At 48.1% G+C, this 12,089-nt stretch overlaps 1 protein-coding gene across 7 annotated transcripts in view; it reads left to right on the top strand.

Moving 5' to 3' along the window:
• IQCK (IQ motif containing K) overlaps positions 1 to 12,089 on the top strand; it is a 258,743-nt gene that overhangs the window by 122,813 nt on the left and 123,841 nt on the right. For all 7 annotated transcript variants that reach the window (XM_063934443.1, XM_063934445.1, XM_063934447.1 and 4 more), the window contains one exon: positions 3,648 to 3,732. In XM_063934443.1, the coding sequence (XP_063790513.1) occupies positions 3,648 to 3,732 (85 nt within the window). The remainder of the gene's footprint in view (positions 1 to 3,647; positions 3,733 to 12,089) is intronic.

Here is a 12,089-nt window from a genome sequence, read left to right as displayed (position 1 = left end):
AGGGTAAGTATGATTCTACTTTCTTTCTTTCTCTTTATTTCTTTCTGTCTCTTTATTTCTTTATTTCTTTCTGTCTCTTTCTTTCTTTATTTGTTGGGACTGCCAGCCGCAATGTGTAAAAATGGGGAATCTGCCTGCCGCAATGTGTAAAAATGGGGAATCTGCCTGCCGCTATGTGTAAAAAGGGAGAATCTGCCTGCCGTAATGTGTAAAAATGGGAAATCTGCCTGCCGCAATGTGTAAAAATGGGGGACTGCCTGCCGCAACGTGTAAAAAGGGGGAATCTGCCTGCCATAATGTGTAACAAGGGCACGCTGTCTGCCGTAATGTGTAACAAGGGCACGCTGTCTGCCGTAATGTGTAACAAGGGCACGCTGTCTGCCGCTATGTGTAACAAGGGCACGCTGTCTGCCGCTATGTGTAAAAAGTGTACGTTGTCTGCCGTTATGTGTAAAAAGTGTACGCAATCTGCCGTAATGTGTAAAAAGGGGACGCTGTCTGCCGTAATGTGTAAAAAGGGGGACGCTGTCTGCCGTTATGTGTAAAAAGTGTACGCTGTCTGCCGCTATGTTTAACAAGGGCACGCTGTCTGCCGTTATGTGTAATAAGTGTACGCTGTCTGCCATAATGTGTAAAAAATGCACGCTGTCTGCCGCTATGTGTAACAAGGGCACGCTGTCTGCCGTTATGTGTAAAAAGGGGACGCTGTCTGCCGTAATGTATAAAAAGGGGGACGCTGTCTGCCGTAATGTGTAAAAAGGGGACGCTGTCTGCCGTAATGTGTAAAAAGAGGAATCTGTTCGCTGTAAGGTGTAAAAGGGTCTCTACCTGGTGTAGTGGTGCTACTGTGCGGTGTAATTTGAAGAATGGAGACTACTGTGCACCGTTTTAGGAATTGGTATTATTTTGTGGCCACACCCCTTCCCCGCGAAGCCACGCCACTATGTATTTTTGCACGCGCCTACGGCGCGCACTGCCCCTGTTTTGCATGCAGGGGTGGGGCTCCGATGCCGTTTCTTGCACACAGTGCTAAAATGTCTAGTTACGGCACTGTTGCTAGGTATCCATTTCTCTGGCCCTGAGCAGGTCCCCCTCACCAGATCCTCTCAAGGGGTGAGGGGGTGGACTTGGATGGGATGGGGGGGGGGGGCCCAAAGCATTTTGTCGCACCTGGGCCCAGGGTATTGTGAGTTGTGGTGTTGGATTGGTGCTCTTGAGGTATTGGTCATACGCTCATAGAACGCCATGTTCAGTTGGTGCAATTCCCTGTGGCGGTCATACTGCTCTCTACTCATGCGTACCTGCATTGTCATGACTTGGGAAAGAAATGCATCATGCATTTGGCGTTCTGCCTCTAGAAACCTGTCGAGACTTGCATCCTCCTGTGCGGACATTGGCCCTCATTCCGAGTCGTTCGCTCGGTAATTTTCATCGCATCGCAGTGAAATTCCGCTTAGTACGCATGCGCAATAATCGCACTGCGACTGCGCCAAGTAATTTTACAATAAAGATAGTATTTTTACTCACGGCTTTTTCCTCGCTCCGGCGATCGTAGTGTGATTGACAGGAAATGGGTGTTACTGGGCGGAAACACGGCGTTTTCGGGGCGTGTGGATAAAAACGCTACCGTTTCCGGAAAAAACGCAGGAGTGGCCGGAGAAACGGGGGAGTGTCTGGGCGAACGCTGGGTGTGTTTATGACGTCAAACCAGGAACGACAAGCACTGAACTGATCGCAGATGCCGAGTAAGTCTGAACCTACTCTGAAACTGCTAAGTAGTTTGTAATCGCAATATTGCGAATACATCGGTCGCAATTTTAAGAAGCTAAGATACACTCCCAGTAGGCGTAGGCTTAGCCTGAGCAACTCTGCTAAATTCGCCTTGCGAGCGATCAACTCGGAATGAGGGCCATTGTAGCGTCCATCTCTCGGAGTTGCTCGACAAGGACATTTGACATGGCTTTAGCCACTTGCTCCGCTCTGTTCAGTTTCTTCCTTCTAGGCGGTACGGTGTAAACTGTGAAGAGAAGAAATACAAAATGAGCGTATATAAAAATAGCAGCGTTAGCAAACGTGTTTGTGGCATTAATCCACCTACACACTAGCTACTCTGCAACATTGAACTATTTCTAAAAATGCAAAGCCCCCCTGGGTGGGGGCAGAAATTGCAAAGCGTGCCACCGTGCCAGCAGCGTGCTGAGCGCAGTGATCCTGCAAGGGGCTCATTTGCGCTCGCCACGCTGCTGCCACACTGGCCACTCATACTACGCACATAACCGGATGATTAACAATTGTGGATTTGTGCTATGAGTGTTAATTTCTAAACATGTACTTACTGTTTTTCTGTAAAGTTGGGGTGACGGTGACGGCACTTTGTACAGTCCCACTGTCACTGGTCTGAGCATCCACGACGTCTTCAATGGTTGCAGTTATGCTGTCGTCGTTTCTGGATGTGTTTATGGACGGCTGGGAGGATGTGTCGCTGTCCTCAGGTGTGTCGTCAATTAACAACGGTGATGGCGGACAGACGTCACTGCTTGTCTGTGTCTCTTCTGGAGTGCCTTCTGTAGCAGTGTACTGTGAACTGGAAGACAGACTCACCGGACTGCATATAGCTGTGTTTCCAAAGATATTGGCGCAGATGTCATAGTACTGCCAGTCGATACGGCCAACACCGCTCTTTTTCCTGTTGTTGTCATGCACCTTAAGGAACTGCTTTTTAAGAGTTTTCATTTTGTTTAACACTTGCTGCTGTGTGCGGATGATTCCCCTGGCTTCTAGCATCTTGGAGATGTTTTTATAAATCACTGCATCTTTAACTGCCTGTGATCTGCCTCATTATTTCCTCCTCTCCCCTAATGCTCAGCAACTCTCTAACCTCCTGGTCTGTCCAGGTCGCCATGCTTGCTTCCTCACACGCATGCAGGACGCTCCCCAGGGCTCTGAAAGATGACATCATCTTTTCTGAGCCCATGAAAGCTCCAATCGGAGGCCTTTTAACAGTCCCGGGTAGTGAATCCCAGGATGGGCCCTTTCACACTACACAGCTTCCCGGGACGGTCCCGGGACCAACCCTGGTTCGAGACCAGGGTTGAAATCCCGGGATGCTCGACCCGGGAAATTGTCCCTGTACCCTTTCACACTGACAAAAATCCCGGGATGATGCGCGTTCACGTGCAATATCCCGGGATTTTCATGCGAGTGTAAAAGGGGTATATGTGTGCCCTGTATAAGTAACTGTTAATAAATAAGAAAGAAACAATCTCTTTCATGAACATTTTTTTTGCGGTCTTCCCCTTCCAGTGACAATTGTAGTCCAGGCCTCATTCCAGCTGCCTCAGAAATTCAGTCTCCGCTCATTGTGACCTTGGGCAAGTCACTTTGTATCCCAGACATCAAATACTAGATTGTAGACGAGTCTGTCAGGGAAAACTGCCTGACAAATTCTGTGTGTATGGTGCTGCATAAAAATGGTATATGCTATTGATGAAAGCTACAGTAAATACATACAAAAGGAAATGGGAAGAACAAAAGTAATATTTAGAGTGATAGAATAAAACAAATGTACATATATGCATGGACATAACTAGTTATTATACACTGTGTATTACTTAATATTACTAATAGAATTATATATTTTTTTGTAGTCCAAGACCACCCATTCCACTATCTCTACTACTATCAGATGAGGAGGCAGCGACACTGATACAGTCATTTTGGAAAGGGTATCGGGTAAATATTATTCTGTAATAGAGAAATTGGGTTGTTTTACAAATCAACTTATGAAATCAAAATGTATTAAAATGTCTCTAAATGGACTTCTTGTAAACAGATTTAAAGAAAATGGATGCAAAGGAAAACGGTGTTGTTGCCAATAATTGCTAGCATTGGTGTCTCCTGCACCTGGCTGTAACACCGTCCGAAGGCTGAAAGGGGGAGCTGGCCAGGACATATGAACATACATGCAAAGTGGTATGTAACATATGTCCTGGCTTCCTTCCCCGGGAATCAGCAGTCACCGCAGCATGGGACACACTGCTCAGCCTTTCAATCGTCATTTAGTCCCCCCCCCCCCCCCCTGCCCCCGGACTCCCATTGGCTGTTTTTACAGGAGTCCGGGGGCGGGCTAAATGACGAGTGACAGGCTGAGCAGTGTGAGGCATACTGCGGTAGCTGTTGAATCCCGGGAAAGGAAGCCAGGACATATGTTACATACAACTTCACATGTATGTTCATATATCCTGGCCAGTCCCCCCCTGCAGCCTTTGGATGGTGTTCAGGCCAAGGGCGGCAGCCGGCACTGCTTCCAATCAGATTTGAGCTAGCATTGTAATGACCAGTACAGTTTAGAAAGAGAATGCAGACATCTGATTAGTTGCTATGGGCAATGCTATGTTTACCTTTGTATCATTTTTCACAAATCTGTACATCTGTTAGGGCTTCAGGAGCTTGCCAATAGTTTTAGTAGGTGAATACATTTCTGTATGTATGTACTTATGTAGAGGCAGTGGAGAGAAAATGCACACACAAATATAAAGTCACTCAGTAAGTCACTGGGACACCAACTACAGGAGGAGATCAGCTCTATTCTTCCACATTCAACTGTTGCCTGGATAATGGTGATGGAGAAAGATGTCTCAGACATTGAGGCAGATGTATTGAGCCTGGAGAAGGGATAAAGAAGTGATAAAGCGGTGATAAGTGCAAGGTGATAAAGCACCAGCCAATCAGCTCCTGTCATTTTTCAAATCCGTAATGATTGGCTGGTGCATTATCACCTTGCGCTTATCACTTCTTTATCCTGTCTTCAGGTTAATACATCTGCCCCATTGTTCTTAAAGTTGGGTCCACAAGTGCACAAAATCATGAAGAACAAAGTGATGGATGATTGATATGACCATTAGTGAAGGATGATTCATATTATCATATAACCTGCCACCAGTGAACTTGCAAACTTCATTACTATAATAGGTCTTATTGGTGGCTTAAGCACTACAACTGAATTATCCTGCTTAGTGGAGTTCTTGGTGGTCCATGGGGGTCAGTCTGAGTTGATCGTAGCTGTGCTACGATCATGACCTCAGACATGCGGGGGGACGCCCAGCACAGGGCTAGTCTGCCCCGCATGTCAGTGCCAGCCCCCCTGCCTTCCCCCACAGAAGTGCAAAGGCATCGCACTTCAAGAGTAGCTCCCGGCCAGCGCAACATTAGCGTGCTGGCCGGGAGCTACTCTTCGCTCCCCGGCCCGCAACGGCTGCGTGTGATGTTACGCAGCTGCTGCGGGCCACTCCCTGCGCGGTCCAGCCACGCCTGCGTTGGCCGGACCACGCCCACGAAACGGCGGACAAACGCCGCCGTTTCGCCCCCACCCGCCCATCGACCGCCTCTGCCTGTCAATCAGGCAGAGGCGATCGTAGTACAGCGACGGGCGGCCATGCGCCGTCACACTGCGGCGCCGGCGCATGCGCGGTTCTGACCCGATCGCTACGCTGTGAAAAACTGCAGCGTGCGATTGGGTCAGAATGACCCCCCATGTCTAATAAAACTGGTTACTCACAGAACAGGATCAAGTTTGCAGTCAGCTGGGCTGCTGTTGTTCCCCTATTTTGGTAGATCTAAAGGGGGGCAAGCCGGATCTCAGCCCCCCCCCCCCCCCCTATATTTTTCACACATGGTTCCAACTATCATGTTGGCAGGGTGCACCTCTGCTGTTTCTCAGGGCTTTTATGTTGCTTTCTTGGCTACTTTAAAAATTGCAGCCTATTACTGTACATCTGGTGACTTGTAGAGTACCTTGAATACTGCAAAAAAACTGGGCGGGGAGTTACGGTGATGCATTTTGATAAATATAGTTTCAAATATGTAAAAGTTACAGTTATTTCCATTCTATTACATAAAGTAATTTGCTAGTCCCTGAAATACTGATGGAAAGCTGCAACTTCTGCAAATCAGAGGCTACTAAATTCCAGCCATAGTAGATATTAGCAGCTAAATCTGAGTTCTTTATATTTTGTATTTTAGTAGATGAGGATAGTATAATGGGGGTAATTCCAAGTTGATCGCAGCAGGAATTTTGTTAGCAGTTGGGCAAAACCATGTGCACTGCAGAGGAGGCAGATTTAACATGTGCAGAGAGAGTTAAGGTGTGTACACACGGTAAGATATTTTCTTCCGATTCTGACTATATAGTCAGAATCGGAAGAAAAGATAGTGCAGATCGCAAGGTGACAGTCACCTTGCGATCCCGATCCGATGCCGATGCGCGGCCCCGCGCGGTCGGCATCGGCAGAAAAAATAGGCTGTGCAGGCAAGTCAATCCTGGCTATCTCTATAGAAGAGATAGTCAGGATTGACATCGCACATAGCCAGCATCGCAAGCACACTCATTATGTGCTTGCGATACTGGCTAAGTGCCGACCCGGCCCCCTGTCGCACGGTGAGAATCGGATAAGTCCAAATCTCACCGTGTGTATGCACCCTTAGATTTGGGTGTGGTGTGTTCAATCTGCAATCTAATTTGCAGTGTAAAAATAAAGCAGCCAGTATTTACCCTGCACAGAAACAAAATAACCCACCCAAATCTAACTCTTTCTGCACATGTTATATCTGCCTCCCCTGCAGTGCACATGGTTTTGCCCAACTGCTACAAAATTTCCTGCTGCGATCAACTTGGAATTACCCCCAATATCTGAAGGAGGTTTTCTGTGTGCTAAATATTTCACCCAGAATAGTCTGTAAACTCTCTACTGACATTTTAAAATTGTGACTATAGAGATAAAAGTAGTGCAATTATGATTGTCAATTACAAGCTAATCTTTTGTTTTTCAGGTTTTCTCTAACGTCCTAAGTGGATGCTGGGGACTCCGTAAGGACCATGGGGAATAGCGGCTCCGCAGGAGACTGGGCACATCTAAAGAAAGCTTTAGGACTAACTGGTGTGCACTGGCTCCTCCCCCTATGACCCTCCTCCAAGCCTCAGTTAGATTTCTGTGCCCGACGAGAAGGGTGCACACTAGGGGCTCTCCTGAGCTTCTTAGTGAAAGTTTTAGTTTAGGTTTGTTATTTTCAGTGAGACCTGCTGGCAACAGGCTCACTGCATCGAGGGACTAAGGGGAGAAGAAGCGAACTCACCTGACTGCAGAGTGGATTGGGCTTCTTGGCTACTGGACATTAGCTCCAGAGGGACGATCACAGGTTCAGCCTGGATGGGTCCCGGAGCCGCGCCGCCGGCCCCCTTACAGAGCCAGAAGAGCGAAGAGGTCCGGAAAAAGCGGCGGCAGAAGACGTTCCTGTCTTCAATAAGGTAGCGCACAGCACTGCAGCTGTGCGCCATTGCTCTCAGCACACTTCATACTCCGGTCACTGAGGGTGCAGGGCGCTGGGGGGGGCGCCCTGAGACGCAATAAAACACGATTAAAATACCTTACATGGCAAAAAAATACATCACATATAGCTCCTGGGCTATATGGATGCATTTAACCCCTGCCAGAATGTACAAAAAAACGGGAGATAAGGCCGCCGAAAAGGGGGCGGAGCCTATCTCCTCAGCACACTGGCGCCATTTTCCCTCACAGCTCAGTTGGAGGGAAGCTCCCCTGGCTCTCCCCTGCAGTCACTACACTACAGAAAGGGTTAAAAAAGAGAGGGGGGCACTAATTAGGCGCAGTATTAACAATACAGCAGCTATAAGGGGAAAAACACTTATATAAGGTTATCCCTGTATATATATAGCGCTCTGGTGTGTGCTGGCAAACTCTCCCTCTGTCTCCCCAAAGGGCTAGTGGGGTCCTGTCCTCTATCAGAGCATTCCCTGTGTGTGTGCTGTGTGTCGGTACGTTTGTGTCGACATGTATGAGGAGAAAAATGATGTGGAGACGGAGCAGAGTGTCTGTAACAGTGATGTCACCCCCTAGGGGGTCGACACCTGAGTGGATGTACTGTTGAAAATTACGTGACAGTGTCAGCTCTGTATAAAAAAACAGTGGTTGACATGAGACAGCCGGCTACTCAGCTTGTGCCTGTCCAGACGTCTCATAGGCAGTCAGGGGCTCTAAAGCGCCCGTTACCTCAGATGGCAGATACAGACGCCGACACGGATACTGACTCCTGTGTCGACGGTGAAGAGACAACCGTGATTTCCAGTAGGGCCACACATTACATGATTGAGACAATGGAAAATGTTTTATACATTTCTGATAATACGAGTACCACCAAAAAGGGGTATTATGTTCGGTGAGGGAAAAACTACCTGTAGTTTTCCTGAATCTGAGAAATAAAATGAGGTGTGTGATGATGCGTGGGTTTCCCCCCGATAACAATTGATAATTTCTTAAAAAGTATTGGCTGTATACCCTTTCCCGCCAGAGGTTAGGGTGCGTTGGGAAACACCCCCTAGGGGGGATAAGGCGCTCACACGCTTGTAAGAACAAGGGCTCTACCCTCTCATGAGATGGCCGCCCTTAAGGATCCTGCTGATAAAAAGCAGGAGGGTATCCAAAAATGTATTTACACACATACTGGTGTTATACGGCGACCAGCAATCGCCTCAGCCTGGAGGTGCAGTGCTGGGTTGGCATGGTCGGATTCCCTGACTGGAAATATTGATATCCTAGATAAGGATAGTATATTATTGCCTATAGAGCATTTAAAAGATGCATTTCTATATATGCATGATGCACAGCGAAATATTTGCCGACTGGCATAAAGTATAAGTGCGTTGTCCAATTCTACCAGTAAAATGGTCAGGTGATGCGGATTCCAAACGACATTTGGAAGTATTGCCTTTGAAAGGGGAACAACTGGGAAATCCACGTTTGTACCCCAGGTCGCCTCTCAAAATAAGACGCCGTATTATCAGGCGCAGTCCTTTGTTGGCAAGCGGACAAAAGGTTCCTCTTTTCTGCTCGTGACAGAGGGAGAGGAAAAAGGCTGCAGAGATTAGCCAGTTCCCAGGAACAGAAACCCTTTCCCGCCTCTGCCAAGCCCTCAGTATGACGCTAGGGCTTTACAAGCTCAGGCACGGTGGGGGCCCGTTCTCAATGAATTTCAGTGCGCAGTGGGCTCACTCGCAAGTAGACCCCTGGATCCTTCAGGTAATATCTCAGGGGTACATATTGGAATTCGAGACGTCTCCCCCTCGCCGTTTCCAAAAGTCGGCTTTACCGACGTCTCCCTCTGACAGGGAGGCAGTTTTGGAAGCCATTCACAAGCTGTATTCCCAGCAGGTGATAATCAAGGTACCCCTCCTGCAACAGGGAACGGGGTATTATTCCACACTATTGTGGTACCGAAGCCAGACGGATCGGTGAGACCGATTCTAAATCTAAAATCTAAAATCTTTGAACACGTACATACAGAGGTTCAAATTCAAGATTGAGTCACTCAGAGCAGTGATTGCGAACCTGGAAGAAGGGGACTACATGATGTCTCGGGACATCAAGGATGCTTACCTTCATGTCAAAATTTACCCTTCTCACCAAGGGTACCTCAGGTTATGGTACAGAACTGTCACTATCAGTTCAGACGCTGCCGTAGGGATGGTCCACGGCACCCCGGGTCTTTACCAAGGTAATGGCCGAAATGATATCCCTTCGAAGGAAGGGAATTTTAGTTATCCCTTACTTGGACGATTCCCTGATAAGGGTAAGATCCAGGGAACAGTTGAAAGTCGTTGTAGCACTATCTCAGGTAGTGTTGCGGCAGCACGATTGGATTCTCAATATTCCAAAATCGCAGCTGGTTCCGACGACTTGTCTTCTGTTTCCTAGGGATGATCCTGGACACAGTCCAGAAAAAAGGTGTTTCTCCCGAGAAGAGAAAGCCAGGGAGTTATCCGAGCTAGTCAGGAACCTCCTAAAACCGAACCAAGTCTCAGTGCATCAATGCACAAGGGTTCTGTCCCATTCGTTAGATTCCACGCAAGAACTTTCCAGTGGAACCTACTGGACAAATGGTCCGGGTCGCATTTTCAGATGCATCAGCGGATAACCCTGTCACCAAGGACAAGGGTATCCATCCTGTGGTGGTTGCAGAGTGCTCATCTTCTAGAGGGCCGCAGATTCGGCATTCAGGACTGGGCCCTGGTGACCACGGATGCCAGCCTGCGAGGCTGAGGAGCAGTCACACAGGGAAGGAATATCCAGGGCTTAGGGTCAAGCCTGGATACATCACTTCACATAAATATCCTGAAGCTAAGGGCCATTTACAATGCTCTAAGCTTAGCAAGACCTCTGCTTCAAGGTCAGCCGGTGTTGATCCAGTCGGACAACATCATGGCAGTCACCCACGTAAACAGACAGTGTGGCACAAGAAGCAGGAGGGCAATGGCAGAAGCTGCAAGGATTCTTCGCTGGGCGGAAAATCATGTGATAGCACTGTCAACAGTATTCATTCCGGGAGTGGACAACTGGGAAGCAGACTTCCTCAGCACGACCTCCACCCAGGAGAGTGGGGACTTCACCCAGAAGTCGTCCACATGATTAAAAAACTCGACAGGTATTGCGCCAGGTCAAGAGACCCTCAGGCAATAGTTGTAGACGCTCTGGTAACACCGTGGGTGTACCAGTCAGTGTATGTGTTCCCTCCTCTGCCTCTCATACCCAAGGTACTGAGATTGATAAGATGGAGAGGAGAAAGCACTATATTCGTGGCTCCGGATTGGCCAAGAAGGACTTGGTAACCGGAACTTCAAGAGATGCTCACGGAGGATCCGTGGCCTCTACCTCTAAGAAGGGACCTGCTCCAGCAAGGACCCTGTCTGTTCCAAGACTTACCGCGGCTGCGTTTGACGGCATGGCGGTTGAACACCGGATCCTGAAAAAAAAAAAAAAAAAAGGCATTCCGGATGAGGTCATCCCTATCCTGATCTAAAGCCAGGAAGGATGTAACCGCAAAAACATTATCACCGCAATTGGCGAAAATATGTTGCGTAGTGCGAGGCCAGTAAGGCCCGACGGAGGAAATTCAACTGGGTCGATTCCTACATTTCCTGCAAACAGGAGTGTCTATGGGCCTGAAATTGGGGTCCATTAAGGTTCAGATTTCGGCCCTGTCAATTTTCTTCCAAAAAAGAACTATCTTCAGTCCCTGAAGTTTAGACGTTTGTAAAAGGGGTACTGCATATACAGCCTCCTTTTGTGCCTCCAGTGGCAATTTCGGATCTCAATGTAGTTTGGGTTCCAAAAGTCACATTGGTTTGAACCACTTAAATCTGTGGAGTTAAAATATCTCACATGGAAAGAGGTCATGCTGTTGGCCCTGGCCTGGGCCAGGCGCGTGTCAGAATTGGCGGCTTTATCCTGTAAAAGCCCTTATCTGATTTTCCATTCGGACAGGGCGGAATTGAGGACTCAGTTTCTCCCTAAGGTGGTTCCAGCGTTTTCACCTGAACCAACCTATTGTGGTGCCTGCGGCTACTAGGGACTTGGAGGAATCCAAGTTGCTGGATGTTGTCAGGGCCCTGAAAATATGTTTCCAGGACGGCTGGAGTCAGGAAATCTGACTCGCTGTTTATCCTGTATGCACCCAACAAGCTGGGTGCTCCTGCTTCTAAGCAGACTATTGCTCGTTGGATTTGTAGTACAATTCAGCTTGCACATTCTGTGGCAGGCCTGCCACAGCTAAAATCTGTAAAAGCCCGTTCCACAAGGAAAGGGGCTCATCTTGGGCGGCTGCCCGAGGGGTCTCGGCTTTACAACTTTGCCGAGCAGCTACTTGGTCAGGGGCAAACACGTTTGCTAAATTCTACAAATTTGATACCCTGGCTGAGGAGGACCTGGAGTTCTCTCATTCGGTGCTGCAGAGTCATCCGCACTCTCCCGCCCGTTTGGGAGCTTTGGTATAATCCCCATGGTCCTTACGGAGTCCCCAGCATCCACTTAGGACGTTAGAGAAAATAAGAATTTACTTACCGATAATTCTATTTCTCATAGTCCGTAGTGGATGCTGGGCGCCCATCCCAAGTGCGGATTGTCTGCAATACTTGTACATAGTTATTGTTACAAAAATCGGGTTATTATTGTTGGGAGCCATCTTTTCAGAGGCTCCTCTGTTATCATACTGTTAACTGGGTTCAGATCACAAGTTATACG

Source organism: Pseudophryne corroboree, chromosome 7 (genome assembly GCF_028390025.1).
Source record: "Pseudophryne corroboree isolate aPseCor3 chromosome 7, aPseCor3.hap2, whole genome shotgun sequence".
NCBI lineage: Eukaryota > Metazoa > Chordata > Amphibia > Anura > Myobatrachidae > Pseudophryne > Pseudophryne corroboree.
This window is presented reverse-complemented; position numbering and strand designations above follow the sequence as displayed.